Source organism: Nuphar pumila, chromosome 7 (assembly GCF_984573655.1).
Source record: "Nuphar pumila chromosome 7, dmNupPumi1.hap1.1, whole genome shotgun sequence".
Classification (NCBI taxonomy): domain Eukaryota; kingdom Viridiplantae; phylum Streptophyta; class Magnoliopsida; order Nymphaeales; family Nymphaeaceae; genus Nuphar; species Nuphar pumila.
Window position 1 is genome coordinate 107,273,741 of NC_143255.1, and position 24,243 is coordinate 107,297,983.

At 39.1% G+C, this 24,243-nt stretch overlaps 3 protein-coding genes across 3 annotated transcripts in view; 2 read left to right on the forward strand and 1 right to left on the reverse strand.

Moving 5' to 3' along the window:
- The window catches only part of LOC149832810 (rac-like GTP-binding protein 6), a 256,990-nt gene that overhangs the window by 144,224 nt on the left and 88,523 nt on the right, over positions 1 to 24,243 (forward strand). The window lies entirely within an intron of this gene.
- On the reverse strand, positions 566 to 5,574 carry LOC149832813 (3-dehydroquinate synthase, chloroplastic-like). Its single transcript, XM_090012598.1, has 8 exons — positions 5,094 to 5,574; positions 4,339 to 4,489; positions 4,075 to 4,242; positions 3,743 to 3,969; positions 3,339 to 3,462; positions 1,789 to 1,851; positions 1,570 to 1,713; positions 566 to 1,296 (listed from the first exon to the last, which is right to left on the reverse strand). The coding sequence occupies exons 1-8, from the start codon at positions 5,414 to 5,416 to the stop codon at positions 1,165 to 1,167; spliced, it is 1,332 nt and encodes a 443-aa protein (XP_089868724.1). The 5' UTR covers positions 5,417 to 5,574; the 3' UTR covers positions 566 to 1,164.
- LOC149832814 (beta-galactosidase 13-like) lies at positions 14,065 to 23,170 on the forward strand. The gene is made up of 19 exons (XM_090011808.1): positions 14,065 to 14,238; positions 14,795 to 14,890; positions 14,965 to 15,077; positions 15,512 to 15,578; positions 15,695 to 15,787; positions 15,893 to 16,036; positions 17,019 to 17,113; positions 18,072 to 18,177; positions 18,294 to 18,378; positions 18,743 to 18,861; positions 19,255 to 19,416; positions 19,703 to 19,881; positions 20,502 to 20,611; positions 20,845 to 20,954; positions 21,263 to 21,370; positions 21,485 to 21,592; positions 21,713 to 21,858; positions 22,099 to 22,447; positions 22,902 to 23,170. Exons 1-19 carry the CDS (start codon positions 14,065 to 14,067, stop codon positions 23,028 to 23,030), a joined length of 2,493 nt encoding a protein of 830 aa, XP_089867934.1. The 3' UTR covers positions 23,031 to 23,170.

A 24,243-nucleotide genomic window follows, 5' to 3' on the forward strand; every position in this document is an offset into this window, starting at 1 on the left:
CATCGGACTGGCTCATTCAAAAGGTCATTTTCATGAGCCTTTCAAAAATCTGTTGGACTCCAAATTTAAACTATTATTATTATCCTTAGCTGACTTTTAGTTCGTCCCCATCCCAACCTCACCATAACTCATTCTCCATTTTTTTTTATATGTATACCGAGCATTTCTCGTGATGTTTTAATAGCTTTGCTTGTTTAAATTCCATACAATTCCTGTATTCGGAACCCTCACAGAGAACCTAGTCACTTAATGGGCCAGATTAGACCCTGGGCGAGGTCACCAACACCCAAGCCCTTGTGGAGCCCATCAGTAAGACAAGAAATTACAATTCCTATATTGACATGCAGGGACTGATAAAGACTTCTAAATAATTATTGTTTTTCTATGATGATTCCTTTCTTGCAAACCTTCTATTTAACATTTAAATAAAATACTTATGATATTAATAGTAAATATTGCAAGAGCTTTCTTAGGACACAACGACTTGACCTTTTCTTTGGTTACTCTATGAAGAAGAAATGATAACTATGAAAGAGAAAGAAAGAGTATAGTTACGGGTGACATGGAAAAGTAATATACTAATATTACAAATTTTACTTTTAAGAAAAATAACTACAATAGAATATCATGGTCACCAAGGGGAAAAAAGAAACTTTCATAATTTTACAAGTGAAAAGAAAAGACATCAGGATCAGGAATTACTTTTAAAATTCCAATCTTGATATCATTCTCCAACAATAATCAACTACAGGTGCTCAACATGAGCATCACTTCCAATCTATATTACATAGTAACCACATCTTGTTGATTGCTAAACTATTTGGAGTACAAAGGGGAACCGGGAGCACTGTCTTTGGGACAAAAGGGCCTTGATACGGGAGACAGAAGAACGAGACCTTCAGTATGGTTACAAAAAAAGATCACATGATTTGATGTGTGTGATTGTTTCTAAAACAATAAACTCCTAAAATGAGCTCAATCTTCAGAAGGGACCTGGCTAATGAATAAATTGGCCTACAACAAAAACCACTGACAAGGACAGATGATGATCAACCAGATGTTTCTCATCGTGACAACTAGGTTGAAATTCATATAAGCAACAATTTCATCAAACACATAAGCAGAGGCTTGAACATACACAGATCATCTTGATATGGCAGCAACCTAAGACTTGCAGAAGGCACGAAGGGTTTCATCAAGAGCTTTTCGGTCATAATCTCCAGTAAAAACACAGTTACCAAGTGGCCCCTTCAAAAGAATGAGCCTCAGGAGTCCATCAGCAACCTTTTTGTCGACCTGCACAAGAATTCATCAAGATCGGAATATCAAACGATGTGTTGATCATATATTAGAAATTTAAAATGCTTAAAGAATTTCTCTATTTTTTCCTAGAACATGAAGTGTCAAGTTAACAAAGCATCAACCAAAGCTGAGCTATGATAGTCCTAAATTTTCAAACAGCTCATTGGATTTCTGCTTCGGTTGACTTGGACCATAAGCAGAATCCTGAAACCAGGAACTAAAAATACTAGTTCAATTGGGTGACTTCAAACAATAGTTCATGCTTACCGTCATGTAAGTCTTAAACATGTCAACCGTCATAACATCTGGAGGAGCAGTAGGGAGCTTAGCTTGCTGTAAAATACCGACAGCCCGTTCTACAATTGAATCATCAATCCAGCCAAGACGGCGTGACATATCGACAGCCATAACCTGTGGAACACTCATTATGAGCCGCTGATTATATGGAGAAAGCAAATACATTAACATAAGGGAAGGATGCCGTACCGTTCCAGCTGCAACAGCTTCACCATGGAGCCACTCCCCATATCCAAAACCTGTTTCTATAGCCTGCAAATGCATCAGGAAAAGTATTGAATGTTTTGACTAGTAAGTGAGAGTACATTAAATTAGGCTGTACTGTAGACCTAATAGAAGTAGCAATTGAGAGTTGGATGAAAACCACAAAAAGATCAAAATCTCCAACAACAATCATAGATCTCCAATCCCCCAATAGGAAAAGTATAGAGATCATAGAATTGAGTGGTGCTGTTAACACATTACTAAGAAAAAAGCGATGCCTGTTACAAGAAGATGAAGAAGGCCTGTAAGGGAAGGCACATAAACTACCTACCTCATGCAAAAGCAGCTGCATCTCATTCATCCATTAGTTGTTTCATTATATTTAACTATCTTAGTTATGCTGAGTAAACAAATTTTAATCTGCCTGCACTCACATAGAAATAATTTGCTTATCTCTACCAGCAAGGAAAACTTTATATAATGCAAGTTAATTCTTGACCCTACAAAAGACGAGTCTAGCTAAATCTGATTCTTGCATAAAATAGTACCATGGCTTAATGTGCACTCTACAGCAAGCACATCAATTATAATTTGCTTCCACAGGCATTTGTGCTTTTTGGCTACTGATTGTATTTGCTTTTGCTGTTGAATGACATTTCTATCCTTTGACCCTTTATTCTAATCTTAACGTATGTGGCTGCATTGTATGCTCACATATTTAAGCATTGAGACAGATGTAACTCTTCACTTGTACACTTTCTTCAATTTCAAAGGACCACGACTTTAGAGATACACAAGTGCAGTCTGAATTTCTTCTGAGACAACATTTTTACCAGAGAAAAGTTTGGCATTCATCCATAAACAACTTTATTCTTAATAAGTCATGCTATAGACATCTCTAAAAGCCTCTTTCCACTCTTGACATCCACAACAACTGCTCTTCGCACACGTAAGGCAGGGTGGTCGTGGATCCCATCAAGGGTTTACCTTGCAGGTGTGGAGGGGGCTGAGCCCATTAAGTGACCCGGTTCTCGGCAAGGGTTCTTCGTCATAAAAAAAACTATTGCTCTTCACGGCAAAGATCATGGCGTTGACATATGCGGCATTAACAGTAGAGACAAAAAAGAAGCTTTTGGTTTAGTTTCTACATTTCAACAAAGTACTTCATATTGATTTTCAAGGACACTGAAATCCATAAACTGTGCAATGTTTGTTCTTCATCATCCCCTTCCTTCATCTCTTTACCACGGAAAAGTTCCAAACAGCAAAAAAAAAGATAGGATGATCCTAAAACTTTACCTTCACAAAACTATCAAATATCAACAATCACAAAAAACAAAAGCACAGGTGAAATGATTAATGGATGTGCACTACTGCAACATGTACACAAAACCAGTGAAACTGAAGTATGAGCAAGATTAATGAAACTTAACACATTCGGTCATCAATACATGTAAGAATACAAGAACAATTACAAAGTTCAGTCAAACTCGACATAACTTCATAGATGTGACTAGCAAGGCATAGAAACTTACATGCCCAAATGTGTGGCCCAAGTTTAATATTGCACGCATGCCACTTTCCTTCTCATCTGCTGACACAACCTCAGCCTTGTTTTGGCATGAGCGCATGATGGCATATGACAAAGCATTTGGATCCCTGTAAAATTTTAATAATTAAGTGTGAGGAACAGGGTATAATAGATCAACCAATTGACATACGCAAAATGATGGATGCAGTTGCTTTACCATTGTGGAACTATGCAAGGAAGAAGAAGAAGATGCGTTAGTTATTCTTTTCTAACTTATCAAGAGTATTCATCATCCAGGATTGTGTTTGCAAATATGCTTTATGAGCAGAAAGAGATGTTATAGACACACCTTGACTTGATTTCAGAAAAATAAATGCAAACACCAAGGATAGAGCTTGGAAACGCTACCTTGCTAGTAAAGCCTGCATATTCTTCTCTTGCCACTCGAAAAAGGGGGCATCTCTAATTAGACCATACTTGATAACTTCACCAATCCCAGATGCGAGTTCTCTATCCGGTAATGTATTTAATGTGTCTGTATCTATTAACACGCATTGTGGTTGGTAAAAGGCACCAATCAAGTTTTTCCCAAGTGGATGATTTATTCCAGTTTTACCACCAACAGAAGAATCCACCTGCACAGAGAAGCTTGAGAATATATTAAGAAAATTTGAAGCTTGAGAATACATTGAGATGAAATTTTGATTTAGCAAATCAGGCATAAGAAGCGGATAGCAAACCTGAGCCATAAGTGTGGTTGGGATCTGAATGAAGTTAACGCCACGGAGGAAAGATGCAGCAGCAAAACCACACATATCACCAATCACACCACCCCCAAGTGCAACGAAGGTACAACGGCGGTCCAAACGAGACTCAATTGCCTTGTCGAAAATCTTCATCAGAGTTTCCTACACAACAATGAGGATAAACATTTATCAAGATTCAGCAAAGAAAGGACCATCTGTTTAAACTTCAACATCTATGTCGTAATTTTCATCACCAACCATGTCTTTATACTTCTCTCCATCCGGTAGAACTACATATTCAACCGAAATCTTCGAGTTTCCATGAGTTAAAGCATCCACAACTTTGTCAAGGTACAGAGGTGCAACTCTGGTATTGGTCACAACAAGAACCCTTTTTCCTTTAACATGCCTGCAAGCAATCAACGCCATTTATTTGCATTTCTTACCACATCTTGCTCAAACTAAACATTGCCCAAGTACAAATATTTTGACACAAATAACGTATCCACCGGATTGAAAAACTCAACAAAAGTTCACAAAGCAAACTCCTCACCGCTATTGTGGTTATACAAAAACTAAGCCAAGAAACAATCATAACAACCACATCCACTAAAGCGTACAATTCAAATTAGAAAACCCAACAAAAATCCATATACGTAAGAATTCAGTCTAACGGCTTTAGTAGTTCATTGGTAACACTGCTTCCATATAAGAAATGCATGTTTTGGATAACTTTCGAAGCGTGCAACTCAATTTTTCCAAATTAACGTCATCGCAAGAAACGCTTTTCCGGGGAAACATGTTCTCCCCCTAAAAAGGAGCTAAGAAGCATGTATTATGAAAAAAAATTAAATATCTTGTTTTTGGGGTAAAACCGTATACACTTTTCTACAACTCTTAGCATTTAGGTGGCTATTAACACCATGTTCTTGCTCACAGAACAATCGAATCATAACGATTCCGAACTCGAAAAGAAAAAACGGAAAAAAACGAGAATTTGTATCTTCATCTACCTCTGAAGAAACTCAGGCTCGCGAAGAAGGCCGGAGCCGATGTAGATGGGGTAGCTCCGGTTCCCCAGATCGACGTCCACGATCGTCTCGAGCGTGGGGCTCGAAACCGGCTTCGCGGGCTCCATCGTCGGAGCGGAGTTCGCGAAAACCCTCGTTTCTTCGCCGGAATTCCGACGGATTCTGAGCGAAGGAAGATCGGAGGGCTTGGAAGAAGAAAACCGAGGGACGAGGGAAGGCGATCGAAGCGAGGGACGACGGCGAAGAGGAGAGAGAGGGTTCGGTTTGGAGGAAGAAACGAAGCTAGGGTTCGCAATCGTCGCCATGGAGCTAGGGTTCCGGGAGAAGAGGCGAAGATCTTTGGGGTTCTTCTTCTTCTCTCTCTGCAACTCCCGCCGCACCGTCTTTTCTGTAGGGGCGTCGACTCGCCATCGACACTCTGGGTAGGTGAAGGAGGGGGCGAGGAATTTTTTTTTACCCGAAATGCCACTGGATTTTCACAAAAAGACTGATCTGTCCTTAAAATGACCGAACTATCAATTAGTAGGCGTTTTGTTTTTAAGTTGACGATAATGCCCTTGCGGAACTGGGTAAGCGAACTGATTCCGGTCTAAAGTGAAGAAGGGTTCGGACGATTCGGATCGGGTTAGTTAGGAGCCAGTCCCAGTCAAACAATTGGTTCACTCTTCGAGCCAATTGACGAGTCTTTTGACCTGGTCGTTCCCCATGGCTTGGGCTACACTAAGACCGAGCCTTAGCTTGATTAGTCCAACTGGAGCTAGTAATCATCTGTCAATCGAGTCTATGTTAAGAAATGGGATTGATACGAGTCCGAGTCTAGCTTTGCATGACCGTCAATGTGTAGGACATCACTCCGTATGAAGTATGAACCCAGTTGGGATATAGAAATGGCATTTGGTTTTAGTGCATTGGGTTTTATTAGTTAATCGGAACCGCAAGGTTTGGGTAGCATGTTGACCCGGGTTTGGTTTATAAAATTTTTAAACTAATGTGGGTCTAACCCAATTACAAAATTAAAATGAAAATCTTTTTTCACATGTCAAATTCGGATCCAAATGAGGACCCATATGACCCATATCAGGTGAGACCCGTTGACACCCCTTGTGGGCTACAACCAAGCAATGTTGTTAAAATGGATATGAATCCAGCGATCTAGAATCAGTTCAATGACAATTCAAAAGGGGTTGCTTCACAACCGATTCATTCATTTTTTTAATATTTTTTAAGTTAAAAATTTTTGTTTAATATTTTCCATTATTTAATGGCATGTGTCATCTGATGATAAAAAGTTGATTCACAAACGATTTTATTACATTCTTTCGATTCTTAGGTTTTTTTTAAAAAACCGATTCACTGATTTTAACAACATTGCAACCGAGTCTTAAGATATGGTATTTTGAAAGAAAGTGCAGGAGAATATGGTAATTTAAATTCCATAAAGATGCCATACTACGGTCAAGGTGGTGGTGGTGGTCGTTGGTAGGTAGCGTGGCTAAGCGCCCCCACTCTCTATGCACACGTGTGAGAAGCTCGCCACCAACCCTTCTCCTAAAGATTGCTTCTTCACATGTGTGCACCGTACATGCTGGGCTGCATGTGTTTGTTGCGCCTTCGGACTAGAACGGCAGTGGACCAGGGGACAACGGGGCTCCGCCTTGCCCCGTTTGGACCGGGGATGAAGGGCATGAAATGGAGGCGGGGATGAAGGCGGGGATGAAGGTTAAAATCCATCTTCGTGCGAAGATAGAGCCGGGGATGAACTTATGTTTTTCCCCGTCCTGTCCCCGTCCCAATCCCCGCCTAGCCCCGCCCCGTCTCCAATCCTTTAAGGGATGATTATAAACTAAGGGGAAACGAGCCCCGCCTCGCCCCCGTTTGAACCGGGGATGGAAGACATAAACAGGAATGGAGGCGGGGATGGAGGTTAAAATCCATCCCCATGCGGGGATGGAGGCGGGGGTGGAGGTTCGGATTTTGAAACGGGGTCGGGGTGGAGACCTTGTCCCCCGCCCCACTGCCATCCCTACTTTGGATAAAGCATGAGAGCAACAAAAACCATGACTCCTTGAGTAGTACCTCTCAGCTGACATTTTAAACCCAATCCAAATTCAGATCCAGATCCATCAGTGCAACGTGCTTGATTGATGCTCATCGTCGTTGTGTCACCCACGTTCAAGATGTGGCAAATCCAGTTTTATGCTCTTTTACCTGTTCTGAAGCAGTTCTCAATTTTGGATCTGAATGAATCCAGATTAAACCCAGAGTCTACCCGCTAGCATCCCCCACCTTCTTTGTATTCATGAACAGAGCTAACTTTCCAAGTGTTCGTGGGTATAAAGTCAAAGCCAACCTTGTTTGAATGCAAGGATCAGAAAACGCACCCTGGTGGGATGAAACAAAGTGGGTGCATCAGAAATAATACCATCTCCACCCTTAGTTTTTTTCTATGAGGAACAGGACACCATCATCAGGATCAAAGACCTAGTTGCACTGACTTTGCCTACCGTACTTATGGTCGCTTTTCCGACGGTGTAAACCCGCAACACACCTCCGCCCAGTACCTAACCTTATGTTCATCGACCTATAACTTGAGGCAATTGGTTTTGAATATATTACCCTTTCTTTCTTTCTTTCTTTCTTTTTTTTTCTGACAAGAAACCTTAGCAGAAAATTGGGTCCAACCTTGGGTGGATCTATGACCACTCTGCTTTACATGCCCCAACTGTCGAAAAGCTGCAGACAATATCACACATTGCTCGGATGGTTGGACCTTACATCCACTTAAATGAAGGTGGTTTTGTTGCAATAGAGCATTGGGTTTATGTGTTAGATGATACACAAACTAGGAGATGGTTCGTCTAATATTCAATCTATTTGGTTTGGTGCCATAACGTATCTATTTAACTTTTAATCATCGATTAGGCTTTATTTGGGAGCTTTGGGTTGGACGTGTTGTTGTTGTTTCCCCAATACCCACTCTTGTTTGGGAATAGTGCATTATAATTTTCTCAACACCATCATTTGTTTGGGAGTGGTGGCATCAAACACAGAATTATGGTAACACCTTGATTTTGGACCTCGAGAGTTTGAGTCCAATTGCTATTATTTTTTTTTTAAACATATGCAAAAAATATGGTTAGATTTTTTTTTCTTTTTTTAATAATTTACTTTCTTTCACAAAGTTCATCGTTCGTAACATAAGAAAATAACAAGTAAATAAATGTTCAATGACAAGAAAATAAGAACTACAACTCAGTAAGAAATAATTATAAGCAAATAAGAGCTTTAACTTACAACTGTAGAGAGCTCTAAGCCCTAGTCTGAGTTTAGTTTTCAACACACCATACAAGGTTTGTATGTTTTAATTATCTCTCATTTAACTTTCTCAAATACTCACTCACACCAAACTAAAATACTAGGTCAGCTATATCGGTCATAGTCGTCTAAAACACCCAAATTCTACATGTGTGCCAGATTATGAACCATACACTCTTAGTGATCTTCGAATCACCAAGCACTATAGTGAAACAAAAAATAGACCCTACCGGTAGCTAGCCGAGATGTAAGGCTCAATCTCAATCTCAGTATAATTCATGATACATCTTAACCTTGATGGCTTTCAACCATCTATGGTTGTCTAGAGTTTCAAACAATATGAATATAACCTTAAGTCATATCTTAAATTCATACATTGAATCATATTTTCAAGCTTATATTTCACTCGTTCTCTCACGAGTGATATCATGAAATGATCATAACAGATCTCATTCTCAATCTCATAATGGCATTAGGGTTCACTCGTATCTCATACTAAGCATGCAACGATATAAACTTCCTACATTGTTAAATCACTGATGACTCACTATTCATGGTAGCTGCACTCTGACAATGAACCAAGTTGCCCTTTTCTAAGGTCGTCACTTTCATAATTTAAGGGGTTATGCATACTAATCTCAATGTAAAAGTCACCTGATATGACTAGAATAAAGTGACTCAAGTCTAATTGCAATCTCATCATGATGCATGTTATTTGTAATTTATAACATAGACATGCTATTACAAAAGTAATTTCTTTCTAATATGCATGACATATCAGTACTAACATGTGAATGTAATCATCTCATTGCATTCATTTCATGCATGATCATTTTATGCATATCATGTTCACACTCAAGAGCTATATTTTTAATCATGCTAATACACAACATCAACAATGACATGCAATGTCATGCTCTGATCATAATCGAGTCTCAAGAGTCTCTAACAGTAAGATTTGATCATCATACAAGCATGTTTGTATATACTAATATACATAACTTCTTATATTTTAACAAAATTACCAAACTATTCCTCTCGAGTTGACTCATTCGACCTCAATTTTTTGTGCCCATGATTTAACCAAAACCAGAGGATGAAGAGATTCTCTTCTACAATATGATTCCAACTCATCAATCCTCACTCAATTCCGACTTTGGAGTGCAAAGTTATGTCCATTTTATCTTAACGAATCTTAAGTACACACAAGGGTATTTTGGTTGGTGATTTCGACAATTATGATTTGAGTTGACTCATCCTAGGTCAAAATAGGTCCAATCTGAGCATAGAGTACTAGGTTTACCAAACTTAGTCTCGACCCATCTCGGTTAGGTTCAAAACTCAATTAGATTCTCAAAATTCATAATTATTCACAAACTGAATCTAGATTCATTTTTGATCTGGATCTAAAATTGTCACACTAAATCCATACTCAGTATTGATCTAGATCTAGAAATGTTTCATCTAGTTTGGATCTGAATCTAGATCCAATCTGAATCCATAACTGTAAGACTAGATCCAAACCTAGTTCTGATTTGGATCTAGAACTAATCTATTGAGTTGGATCCAGATTCAATTCAGATATGGGTTCAACAATTATTCAAATCAGATCTCGTTATGATCCGAACTAGATCTAGTTGTGATCTAGATCTAGACCCAGCTCTATCTGGATCTAGTTCAATTGGATCAATCCAAATTAAATTGGATCTAGATTTGATCTGATCCAAACTAAGAATTGAGACCAAGTAAGAACTGATTCGGTCTGGTTCACACTCAGACCGGTTCAATCTAACTGATTCAATCCCAATCGGTTTGGTTTGCTTCACACCGGGCTGGTTCAGTCTAAATAAGTTCGACCTGGTATAATTTTTTTTCTTACCTGGTTTGGTCTGGGTCATACCCAGACTGATCAGTCTGATTTAATTAAAAGGGGCGGAAGGGGCTCAACCCCCTTCCGTCTTTTCCTTCTTTTTTGCAACTCGTCGACAATCATGGTTGTCGACCCTCTATTTGATAGGAAAAAGAAAGGACGAGAAAAAAGGACCTTAACTGGTGTCATCAGTCGTCATTTCGGTAAGACTCCCTCCTCCCTTCTACTTTTCGTTTTCTCTTTTTTTTTTTGTCTTCACGCCCTCAATCTCCTCCCGTCGATTGTGGGGTGTGAGGTTTATCCTCATCTCTTCTTATCTACGAGATTTGGGGGAAGGCGGTTCCCGATTTTAAAAGAATCATCTTCTCCTGTTTTTTTTTTTTAATCTTTCTTTCTCAATGATTTGTCAGGTGGTTTTACTAAAAAAAAAAAAGATCAGCTGCAATGTCAATGCACACTTTTAATGTGCCGCTCCACCTAATCACCCTCCATCTTGGAGATAGGGCCTCTTGTGGGGCCCAAAAAATGATGAAGATCAATCCGGTGCAGCGGTAAACTAAAAGTGTTTAATCACATTGCATCTTATCCTCCCTCAAGTTGGCAATCCCAACACGGACAAACCAAAGTTGGAGGAGACCTTAGGGTTGGAAAGTTATGCTATATGATCATCACCACCTCAGTAGCCTAAAACCCAAGGCCGCTTCCCTCTCCCACCATTAAGCCTGCTGGTTGGACTTTTTTTTCTTCTTATTGTTATTATTATAACAGGGTTGAGGGAATTAAAGCCTTTTCTTTTCAGAACAGCTATTCAACCACCTGTATAGCAGTGGAATTTGAACTTGCAGCATCTCAACAGATGGGGACATGCACTAACTGCTCCTACCAGACAAGCAGAGCCCTGTCAGTTCAGCCTTTTAATTTGATAAAGTTTCTTTTAGCAAGAAAATAAGTAGTTGAATTTCTCAATCTCGTTAAGATATTTTAAATTCGGTTAGAATTGTTGAACTCGCTTTTAACAATTTCTTGAGGCCAATCCTTATTTAATTCTAGATTTGAAAATCCAGTTATGTCTATGATTCATATTCAGATCTGAATATGGGTTGAGTTTTGAGTTACAAACCTTATTAAGTGATCTTAAAATTGTTCAAAAAATGATAAAAAGTAAAAGTATGACTTAGACCAAATCTGTTCAGATTGAGCTGGGCCAAATCCAAGTCCAAAGTCCAATGTTTAATTAAGCCTAAGATCCCAGCCCCTTGAGGGCCTTGCCTTCTATGGCAACTCTCCACAATTTAAATTTAAAGGGTTTTTCAAAGATGTTAAATGTGGCACTAAACACTTTTGAAGAAGTGAGTTTTTTTCCTCCAAAATGAGTTTTCAAAAAACTACACATAAAGAGATATTTTGCTAAAGACATTCATTAAAAAACGATATAATTTTGAGCCAAATAAAAACAGTATTTCAAAAGTTCAAATCCTATTAATTTCAACTTTGTAACAGTGTAACTTTTGAGCTCAAACCCAGCTTGTTTAACTCGACCTCGCGAACTTGAGCCCAGCTTAACTCGTTGCCAGAACAAGTCGAGCTTGAACACCTCATATTCAGTTGGTTCAGCTTGTTTACCAGAGGAGATGTGATCAAACATGAGAAATGTTGCAAGCATTATGTGCTGAGGATAAAAAAATTTACTTATTCAAATATGGATGCACCGTTGTAGATCCAACCATTTATATAATGTCAAGAGATTGTTAAATCCTGGAATGGTTTGGATGGCTGGTGCACAAGACCCATTTAACCCCTAAATATGTCCTACATAACAAGAGATGTTTTTTTTTGAAAGGCAAGCTGGGTTCTGAAGACCCCTACCAGTCATACAATGATATCATTGGGATTCGAACTTGCAACGTCCCAACACAAGGTGACATGCACTAGCTGCTCCTACCAGACAAGCTGAGCCCCCTTTAATAAGTATCAAGAGCTGTTGCCTCAGTAATTAGGCCAGGAAGGTAGTGCTAAAGAGGTGCGAGCCGAATCCATGAAGGATATTTAGTAAGGGATATGCAAACGGTTTTGATCCGTAAAAACTAAATATATGGAGATTTGGATAGGAATCAGATCCGGAACAGCCAAAAAGTGGAAAACCAACCCCCATCCATGATACTATCCATTGAATCCCTAATGTGTAGGATGTGTCTTGCATGTAAAAAATGCACCTAAGCTTTGTGCTCTTTTGGGAAATCACACAAGCTTGTAGAATTTTATTCTAGGTGCCTAACTTTTCTTAATCAAAGAGGAACTTGTATTAATTAAGTTATTGTTGTGCTTAACTTAATACTGGTTAATATGTAACATAACGCCAATTTCCCAAATGAACCTCAAAATCTCTAATTTTTTCCTCATTTTTCACAATTAAATTTATAGAAAAACTGTATAAAGCCAAAAACCTCATGCAATTTTTGAATCATATATAGTTTGAAAACTTGTTGGGTCAACTTGTTGACTTGGCCCAGATCTCCCAGTTGTCGTTTTGAACAAAATTCAGAAGAATCATGGGATGACTAGGCCGAGTCAGCTGAGTTTTAGCATGACTCGGCTAAGTTTGCCCATGACTCAGTCCAGTCATTCATATATGTACATATATAATATATTTTGTATATAATTTCATATATTATATAAAATATAATACAAATATTATGTATATTATATATAAAAATATGGTTATACATATATTAATAAAATTATACATTAGACATATTATAAAAAATATCATGTAAATGCATAGTATATACATATATTTACATATTTTATATAAAATATAAAGTTAACAAGACTCGACCCAGTCACAAGTCACTCAAGGACTAGCCAAGTGACGATTAAAACTATGTTTTAAATACCATTGAAAGGTTTTGGAAAATAGCATACTTTTATATCAATGATTAAAAAAAAAAAAAAGACATAAATGAGAGGAGGGTTAAAATTGACTTAAGAAACAAAAAATCCAAAAAGAAAAGTTATGTTCCTGTTTCAAAATTCCAAAACTTTAGGTGTATCTTTGAAAAACTTAGGTGCAATTTAAAACTTTTTCCTGTCACATGGCATCCCAATCCACAGTCTCCCCAAGAAGAAGGAAGCAGATATCAGGTCATGCTGAACATGAGCTTTTTGCCAACATCGTAGCCGTCTGTTTGCATTATGGATGAATGCCACGTAGCATATAACTGTTCTTTTGACTTTTCAACTTTTCAAAATACAAAACTGGACGGTCACGATGTTGGCACGATCACTAAAAAAGCTCATGTTCAGTCTGACCTGATCTGCTTCCCAAGAAAAGTGGTGGCCCTTGGACCAAACCCCACTGGATGATCTTCCTAATTCATATAGGGAAAGAGGCAAAGTCAATAACTGATCTCAACAAGAACGGTTTCTTCTTTTATTAGAAAAGACCATAAACCTATGAACTCACATTGCAACACATAATACTCATTAGTTGGTTAATCCTATTGGTTTGATCAACATGAACAAGCTCGTGTGTTAGGTAATATACGTAACAAACACACATAAAAACTAATGGCTCATGAGATGAGAAACCCGATTTTCCGGGGCTTCTCGATTCAGTTAATAGTTTAAAACGGGATTAAAAATGGTTCTTTGAGGGCCTCCACTGCATCAGGGTTCCTCTTCCTAGTATGAGGAGCCCGTTTGATGCTTAAACGGACATAAGGAGGAGCCAAAAAAGAAGAGAGGGGAAGAAGACCAAGGTGATCAAGGATGTTAAAGAGCTTGGATCATGTCAAGCTCTTATGCTTGCTGTTCTTTTCTGCTTCCATACTGGTCCAAGGAGAAAATGGAGGGGTCACCTTTGATGGGAGGTCACTCATGATCAATGGCCGTCGGTTGCTTCTCTTCTCCGGATCCATTCATTATCCTCGGAGTACTCCAGATGTATGGTATTTATTTCTAAATGAATATATATATATATATATATATCACAAATAGAAACTAAATTTTGAATCCTACATCATTTGCCCACAAGGGCTCCACCTTCTGGCCAGGGGCAACCTTGGTTTGTCACCTCACACAAAACAGCCCACGGAGAGGTGGCCCTTGCCTGAAGGTTAACGCTAAGTGTAAGTGCTTGTTGTTTTTGCCTGCAAGGGCTCTGCTCATCTGGTGGGGGCAACTTGTGAAAGTCACCAAGTTGATGGGATGTCAGGGGTTCACAACCTATATGAGAGCAGATCAAGTGATCTGTCAAATCATTTTAAAGAAAATGATTTGGCATCCTGACCGTCCACAAATTGCTTAAAAGACTGTAAAGATGTCAAATCACTTTCTTATAGTGATTTGATGGATCACTTGATCTGAATCTGCCAATGTCGGGTCATGATGGGAGACTTTTGCTTACCCGCCCCCAACAAAAAAAAAAAAACTTGTCTTTGATAATTAGTGTTCACTTTTTCCATCATTACTGCTAAATTTGTCATTGAAATTATGTTAGATGTGGCCTGATTTGATTGCCAAAGCCAAACATGGAGGAATCAATTTGATTCAAACTTATGTGTTTTGGAACGTTCATGAGCCAGTTGAAGGGAAGGTAAGGAAGAATTTTCTGTGGAAACAACGGAAATATGCTAGCCATGTTATTAACAATTGAGAATGGCCTTTCAGTTCAACTTTAAAGGAAGGTATGATCTGGTCAAATTCATCAAGATAATCCATGCGCAAGGCTTATATGTTACTCTTAGGATTGGACCCTTCATCGAGGCTGAATGGAACTATGGGTAATTCTACTCTCTCTCTCTCTCTCTCTCTCTCTCTCTCTCTCTCTCTCTCAGAAACTACCCTTGGATAGTGAGACTTATTCACTCTCTCAGTGGTGTAAAACCATGTGGCTGCCCTCCTTGGGGTGGACAATAGTAACAGGCCCCAGCCAGGGGCCCAACTGACTCAGACCAGACCTAGGCCTGCCGAAAGAGCTAAGATCAAGTTGGGCTCAGGCTGAAACCTTTAAGCCGGACTAATTAATGTGCTGAGCCAAGCAGGGATCCACCCATTGTGCCCTACCAGGACATGCCTTCACACTTCGGGCAGGGTCAGCCCGACTATTATCGGGTAGACCCGGCCGGTCTTGCGATCCAATGTCCACTGGCATGCTTGTTATACGGTTATTGGAACATTGGGTAACTTGGTCTACATGTTGTTGGGTATGTACTAGGGGATTCCCGTATTGGCTAAGAGAAGTGCAGAACATCACTTTCCGCTCCAACAATGAGCCCTTCAAGGTGAGCACATGGCTATATATATAATTCTCTTCATGGTGCCTACGTGTGTGCATGTGCTTATATAGTTTCTTTTTAAAACGAAACAAGTCACTAATGAAGAAATTTTGTGGTTGTAGTATCACATGGAAAAGTTTGCAAAGAAGATAGTCAAGATGATGAAGGATGAGAAATTGTATGCTTCTCAAGGAGGTCCCATAATTATGTCCCAGGTTTGATATATAGCTTGAGCTTGGCTCACAAGTTTTTTCCTAGAAAAGATCAAACGAACAGATGAAATAACTTGCAGAGTTTCATCTAATGCAAACTCATTGCAGATTGAGAATGAATACAACAGTGTCCAGCTAGCATATCGCCAAGCCGGAATCGATTACGTACAATGGGCCGGAAAAATGGCCGTCGGTCTCGATACCGGAGTACCTTGGGTTATGTGCAAGCAACGTGATGCCCCTGATCCAGTTGTAAGTAAATTATGTCGACTATATATAAGCTCTAATAGAATGGTAAAAAAAATTAGCCTCCATAAGTTAAACCAATATTTATTAATTTGGATAATGACAAGTTAACCTTGTTTAGCCATCCACAAGAGGGAGGGAGGATGGTGCAACAGCACACCAAAAGTGTGCAATCACATTGCACCTGATCTCAATTCTTAATTAAAGCCGACCTCAAAAGTGGAGCCAACCATATGAGAAAAGACCAACCCAACAAATTACTTAGGCACACAAAAGTGCTGTTATTATTAGTTTTGTTTTGTTTTTTTATCATGTTGTTGGTAGTAGTACTGGTATGTGCTTAGGTATATTTTGAAAATTGTGTTTTTAATAAAATATTGCCGTGGGCAATATTATACTAAAAATGTGATATTTAAAAAAAAAACACCTATTTTGAAAATGTCACAATTTAGCCTGAAATTAGTGTTTTAATATTTTGCCTCCTCTACGTTCTTGACAGCAGCCATAGTCTTTGTGCGGCATGTTTCAGTTCTCTCTCTCTCTCTCTCTCTCTCTCTCTCTCTCTCTCTCTCTCTCTCCCTGAGCTTACAAGGTTCACTCATGATCCAGGGTGATACTCGTCGACTAGCTGTTTCCTGTCTCTCTTTTATCTTTTTTTCTTTTTCCTTCTTTTTGGGGCTCCTTGGCATGTCTTGGGCCTGTTGGGTTATCCGGTCGGTTCAATGTTGGTTGAACTTTTTCGTAATGTTGATGGTTATAGTTCAGCTCTCTCTTTCTCTCTCTCTCACACACACATATATATATATATATATATATATATATATATATATATATATATATATATATATATATATATATATATATATATATATACTTTTTGAGATTGTCTTGCTAAAACTAGATTTTTGAAAATATGACAAGATTTTTTCCCAAGAACGAGATTTGTGCTTGTGATCTAAGTTTGGGTAATTTTTCTTTGGAATCTCAGATTAACGCATGCAATGGAAGGAACTGTGGAGATACCTTTGACGGGCCTAACTCACCAAACAAGCCGTCTCTGTGGACTGAGAATTGGACTGCTCAGTATGCACCTCACTCATGATCTTCTGTCAAAATTTTAAGATCTTGTGACATCCAAAACAAATCATACCAGGAGATATTCAACATTTCTAGAGTTGCCTAGAGACCAAGTTCAGTAACTCCAATATTTCTATCAACATTACCGGAGACATGGCCAAGTTTGCGATTTTTACTATAGTTTTACTGATAAAAATGGCCGTCACTTTCTCGCCCAAAGTGGTAGTGGGTCTGGGGAGAAGGTGCTGACCCTTTCTTTTGACTTAGAGGTGTGAACAGGTCAGGTTTACCCGGACCCAACTCGTACCAAACCATATAGGGTCCGAGTATGGTGATAAATAAGAAGACCCAATTAAGACTCGGGTTCGGACCCGAAAGTCCAATTAATACATGGATTCTGGTATAGTTTGTGAAAATTTACACCAGACGCAGGCCCGACCTGAGTTTTGATTAAGACTCACGATTTTTCAATGTAAAAATGATAACAAATCTTACCGGGTCTGGTTCATCTAGTTCTTATCGGGTCTGGGTATGGTTTCTGTTATGATGGGTTCAATTAGACCTGAGTCCAGACTTAATACCATACCCGAAAATTGGGACCAGGTTTGGTTTCACATGGGTCCGAACCAAACCCGACCCCTTGAACTGGTGGGCTCCTTAACGACTTGAGTGCCCGTAACCCCACACGATGTTTACCTTGCAGGGCGGTACCATTAAGTGACCCGGTTCTCGGTGAGGGTTCCTCGTCACAAAAAATAATGGTCACTTTGGGTGACTTGGTCTCATCTCGTGTTGCACTTGGGAATTGTCTATTGAATCACAATCAATCACATTGCAGATAAAATAAGCAAGAAAACCATTTCTAGTATAACAGAGGAACGACCATCAATCAATTATGTATAGCAAATAAATAAGCATTCTTCGTAGTTTAACTGACGAGTATGCAATGGTTTGGTGGATGAAGGTACCGAGTATTTGGTGACCCTCCATCACAGAGATCAGCTGAAGATATTGCATTATCTGTGGCGCGCTTCTTCTCAAAGAATGGCACCCACGTCAATTATTACATGGTAATATCACAGAGCCTGTTCCATTCAAGAGATGTGTTTGAATCCCTCTTCTGTTTGTCTTGTGAAAGCTTGATCTGAATCATTGGGCTATTAAATTTCTTTCAACCAATTTGCAGTATTATGGTGGCACAAACTTTGGAAGGACAAGTTCTGCGTTTTCGACGACACGTTACTATGATGAGGCACCCCTAGATGAATATGGTTAACTCTCTCTCTCTCTCTCTCTCTCTCTCTCTCTCTCTCTCTCTCTCTCTCTCTCTCTCTCTCTCTCAAACAAGGAGCATCATGGCTTTTCTTTGCCTTAAGTTTTAAAATATCAAGGTGGTGACTTAAGTCGACAGGCAATCCAGCACCAGAATGCATATTCTATTTGGTTTAGAATCCAGCTTATTCTGGATCTCTATATTTTTCCAAGAATCAGGTGAAACAACTAAAGATTTCTGTTGAATTTTTGCTTGTTTTCCATAAAGCATCCTGCATAGAGCATACATATTCCTAGCCAACCATTGTTTTGAAATGTTGCAGGTAATGTTTACCAATTCTCTTTCCATCCATGTTCATGTAGGTTTGATAAAGGAGCCAAAGTGGGGCCACCTAAAGGACCTTCATTCTGCTCTGAGACTCTGCAAGAAGGCTCTACTATGGGGAACTCCTTCCACTCTTTCTCTGGGTGACAAACTTGAGGTAACACCAACATAACCAACCAGGCCACCAACTGCAGAAAAGTCAGTCCATGTACTAGTACAGATTTTAGGATCAGCTGGAAGCTAAACTCTAACCTGTTCTGCAACCAAAATAGAGTTCAGGCCTCAACATAGACTCGGTGGGCTTGGACTTGCAATCTCAGTCTAAGTTCCTCCAAGCATGTCAAACCAGACACACTGCCATTTTTTTTTTGTCACTGAAACAGTTAGCCTGTCATCAAGATTATGAGTTTCAGAAACAGATTGGACTCACATCAACTGGGGATCTATAAATTCAGGATTAAACAAGTCTATGTGGCTTATTTCTGTGAAATATAAAGTTATACCACTGATTTTAAACATCAGATGTTGAAGTGCAGTCTTGGTCATGCAGGCACGCATTTATGAGGCTGGCAAAGTGTGCTCTGCTTTTCTTTTAAACAATCGCACAAGAGAGGGAGCAAGCATCTCTTTCAGGAATCACGTGTACTATCTTCCACCACATTCAATCAGTATTCTTCCAGATTGCAAGACCGTAGTCTTCAATACTGCAAAGGTGAAGTCTGCGAATTCTCACAAGTGAAGCATGTCTCTGAGTACAAATTTGAATCTTAAAGATGCTGGCAAGTGTGACTTTGGAGGTCCAGACAATTCAAGCTTCCTTTGACTTGTTTCTCAAGAAAAGTGCTTTTTTGTTGCTTACAAGTGATCTCCAATAATGATCTTTTGATGTTCGTCGTAAATGCTCTGCATCAGTTGAAGTATCGCCACTATGATATAAATGATCTTGTTCGAAACTGATTTTCAATGTGATTAATCTGAAGTCGACTATTTTCTAACAGGTGAATTCTCAACACAATGCAAGGATTTTCCAAATATCAAAGAAGGCAAGTCAAGGTCCATGGGAAATGTACAAAGAGGAAATTCCAGATCTTGAAGAAGTTGATATAAAATCAAATATTTTCCTGGAACACATGAACATGACAAAAGATGCAACTGATTACATGTGGCACACGACACAGTAAGTGACTTCTCATCCTTCTATAGTACTTAAATTAGGCCACTTCTGATAGTTGGCTCTTCTATCTCATTTGTGACTTTTTACCAGCCAGGTAACATTGCCAATTCACAATTGCATTTGCTTTGCAATTGAAACCTAAATTCAAAAATTCTGAGCAAACCCATATGGAAGTCTGACTGATTTGGTTAAGAATTATGTGATGCTTGTTCTACCTGGGGCAGCACTACCCAAAGAATGGACAAAGAAGATGTTCTTGAGCCTTCTTTCACACTTAGCTTGGTCTAAGTTGGTGGAGTTGCTGGTGAACAAAGCATGCCCTTCACTCCATCAGTGATCAGGTCTGATTCAGGCAGATCTATGATAAGCTGCTCAATCCATTGCTTTTGTGGATAGCAGTAGTTGAAACAGTACAAGACAAGCTCATTTTATTAGATTGCTGCAACTCTGCAAGTACCTTTCCTCGTAATAGTAGCCAATTTTAGTGCTATAAAATATAAAGAGGATAAATGTTTCAATGCAGGACTTAAGATAGTATTCCAGTGATCTAGAGATACAGTAGAAATTCGATTATATAGCAACTATAGTACTTTTTGAGCCCTATTAATCTATGAGAATTTCAGCTTTGATGTAGGTTTCAATGACTTGCCTACAAGAGGCGACATCCGGCCTGTCCTCCAGATTGCCTCTCTTGGCCATGCATTGCATGCATTTGTCAATGATAAGTATATAGGTATTGTCTTTGCCTGTAATGAAATAAGAATCTTTCCCTTCATTACTTTATCAAATATTTTGGTTTAGCAAGTATATGCACAAAGATATTTCAGATAAACACATTTGTCATCTCTATGTTGAAAATATTTTAAATTTTAACATGCATAGGTAGTGTTTTATGGTAGCCATTTAAGTTTCAGGTGAAAATCTCTTCAAATTTAATATTATGCTTAATTTGGTTTTGGCTTCCAGGAAGTGGTCACGGTACAAATGTGGATAAAACCTTTTCTTTTTCTAAAGCCGCACCTCTACAGACTGGGAGGAACAAGATATCCATAATTGGCATGACAGTTGGACTACCTGTAAGAAGCTTCTTTTATTTTTGTTTTTTTAATCATTATATAATCTGTATGATTTACCTTCAACTTGAAAAACTTGTTGTGCCCATTTTACTGGCAGAAAGAACTTTCAAATCGCCCAAGTCCAATTCTTGCAGCTATCCTCTATATTTAGGACAACTTGTTTAGCCAAGTCTCATATGCTTCTTTCTGAATGTCCAGTTCAAGAAACCAATTGAATGTTTAGCTTTTTCTTCCACTAGACAATCTACTTCTTGGACCGAAGGTTTTATCATTTCTTATGTGTTAATATATTTTCTGCGCATGTGAAGGACAATGGTGCATACTTGGAGCACAGAGTTGCTGGTTTAAATAGTGTAGCAATCCAAGGCTTGAACAGTGGATCCCAGGATCTTTCCCAGATTACCTGGGGCTATGAGGTGATTATTAAGGAGTTAAAAACCATGGTCCTCTTTTTTTTCTGTTTGAAGAAAACAAAATTGCAGAACTTGTATTTCTCCAGTGGACAAAAGCTAAAGAAGCTATGTTTGCAGGTTGGAATGAGAGGTGAAAAACTTAAGCTATATAACCCCAAGGGATCAGAAAAAGTTAAATGGTCTGATGCTAAGGGTTCCGTTAATGAGCCAATCACATGGTACAAGGTACCAATGCTAGTCAGCTTCTTCATTCACTATGGAGTTTCAAACATCCACAACTTTAAGCATACAAAGAGCTATTTAACAGAATGACGTCACTTGCTAATAATTGTAATAATTCTTCAGAAATTCTTTGATGCACCTGGTGGAAAAGACCCTGTTTCTTTGGATCTCTCGAGCATGGGAAAAGGTCAAGTTTGGATCAACGGTCAAAGCATTGGTCGTTACTGGGTCTCCTACCTCACTCCTCTTGGCCAGCCTTCTCAGTCCATGTAAGTCTCATTGTCATGCCAAGAACATACATGCACATGTAACATGTAATATGGTGGCTTCATTTGGATCAACAACCCAGCATATTCTCACTTGCATGAAATCATACATGCTCTCTCTCTCTCTCTCTCTCTCTCTCTCTCTCTCTCTCTCTCTCTCTCTCTCTCTCTCTCTCTCTCTCTCTCTCTCTCTCTTGTTTGTTTACTGAGATAACTGTACTAAACAGCACTTGTATCTTTCAGATATCATGTCCCCAGAGCATTCCTGAAGCCAACAAAAAACCTTATGGTTATTTTTGAGGAAACAGGAGGCAACCCATATCTCATAACTGTCAAGACAGTTACCAGAGACACAATCTGTGGGTATGTCTCTGAAGGCCATCCTCCTTCTGTCAAATCATGGGTGAGGCAGGAAGCAGAGCTCCGGACAGTAGTGGCCGAGGACTTGAAGCCCAAGCTCAGCTTAAAATGTGACAACAAGAAGGTAATCCACACCATAGAGTTTGCAAGCTTTGGAGATCCCTCGGGAATCTGTGGGAACTACACAGTGGGCACCTGCAACGCTCCCTCATCAAAGTCTGTCGTTGAGAAGGTAAAAAAACACTACCTAAACTAGCACTAGGTTTCTAGCTAATAATCAAGCAAACCGTGACCACGTTAATGCAACTGCAGAGTTTCTCTTGAAAAATTGCGGGAGACCATGATCTGGTCATGTTCAATCTATATGATCTTATGCTACAACGCACCTGAATTGTTGGTCCACGTGCATATAGAGAGCTTAATGGCATCACCAGCACTTTTTTTTCCTTCTCTTTTTGGAAACTTTTCTGAATGACAGTATCAATTTTTATTGAACAAAATGCTTTCTGTAAAGTGAAATTTGTGGGTACTTTTTATACTGGGGGGAACAATTTTTCCTACTGATAATCAAGCTCCTTTTGGTTTTGAATCTGCAAAACTAAAGCAATCATCTTGGCAAGTCTGTCAAGTATAGTTGGTGTCATCTCGTCATTCAACTAATTCATTGTCTTGTGTAACTGGAACAGGCTTGCTTAGGGAAGACATCATGTGCAATTCCCACATTAACAAGCAACTTTGGCAACGATCCATGCCCAGGAACCAAGATCTTAGCAGTACAGGCCAGGTGTGGTGCAGCAAGAAGCTCCAGCTCATAAATGAGAAATGCCTCGGCTTGTAATGCGAGCTAGCCATGCATATCAAGAAGAGAATACCCAGTCCATGTGTCTTCAGTCCTCCTCTTTAAGAGTTTTCACTTAATGTAAACAAGTTACGTTAAGCCCTAGAGGAGAAAATTGCAAAACATTTTCCATATATTTTTCATAAGAGCATAATGATTAAATGTTGCGGCTGCAACTACATATGCCATATTAAGTTCAATAAGCATCTGCGTTATCACAAGTGAGAGCTCTGAATGGCCACCAATTGTTCACATTGTCCCGTTCAGCGGTTGGTACACAGAGCATGTGAAACCTCTCTCTCTCTCTCTCTCTCTCTCTCTCTGATAATTTAAGTTGTGAGCTCTAAATTACCACGAGTTATTCATTCTATCTAGTTCATAATTGGTGTACAAGACATGTAGAATCTCTCTCTCTTTCTCCCTCTGATAATTTAAGTTGTGAGCTCTAAATTACCACGAGTTATTCATTTTATCTAGTTCATAATTGGTGTACAAGCATAACATGTAGATGTTGGTGCCTGCACACATAGGTGAGATGGAATATACCTGAAGCCGCCATGTTCGTCGGATAATGGCCGATGCGTGAACCCGATCTATCGTCTCTGAGACATTTGTCTCCTCAGCCGGTTGCAACCCTTGATGAGAGCAAGCCCCTCCAGCGATAGTGAGCAGGATTTGAATCCCAGAATAATCAACTGTGTTGATTAGCTTCTACCTCTGCTAGAGGGGTCTCTCATCAATATCCCTTTTATATCATTAACCTTCATTGGGAAACAGTTAAGATAATTGTTTCCTTCAAATTGTGAGGTTTATCCGATAGGGACACCTCTAGGAGAGTTCTTATACGTGGGTGACTCCAACATTCTCCCACTTGTCCGAGCGATAAACCCTTAACCGAATACCTTATGGGAATGACTTGATAAATAGATTGACCTTTAAAATATATTCTACAGATCCTTAGTTGAATCTCTAATCCTTATGAGATTAACAAAACAACCATAATGAGAATTAAAATTGTATGTGATCACTTTATTCTTATGCATATGTCAAAAAGAGTTTAACAAGCTCATCCTCGATATATGTTCGAAATACAATCATGGTGCTAGCACTTTAGTAAGAGGATCAACAATCATCTCTTTGGTACCAATATTGACAATATGCACTAGATGATTCTTTGTCATTTCTTTAAC

Bases quoted from the DNA above. Each gene is read 5' to 3' on its own strand.
- LOC149832813 (XM_090012598.1), bottom strand. From the start codon at position 5,416: ATGGCGACGATTGCGAACCCTAGCTTCGTTTCTTCCTCCAAACCGAAC. The intron at 4,490-5,093 runs GTAGATGAAGAT...GATTGCTTGCAG, and splicing joins GAGCCTGAGTTTCTTCAGAG to GCATGTTAAAGGAAAAAGGG. The intron at 3,970-4,074 runs GTTTGCTATCCG...TTCTCTGTGCAG, and splicing joins CAACCACACTTATGGCTCAG to GTGGATTCTTCTGTTGGTGG.
- LOC149832814 (XM_090011808.1), top strand. From the start codon at position 14,065: ATGTTAAAGAGCTTGGATCATGTCAAGCTCTTATGCTTGCTGTTCTTT. The intron at 16,037-17,018 runs GTAAGTAAATTA...TTGGAATCTCAG, and splicing joins GTGATGCCCCTGATCCAGTT to ATTAACGCATGCAATGGAAG. The intron at 21,859-22,098 runs GTAAGTCTCATT...TGTATCTTTCAG, and splicing joins GGCCAGCCTTCTCAGTCCAT to ATATCATGTCCCCAGAGCAT.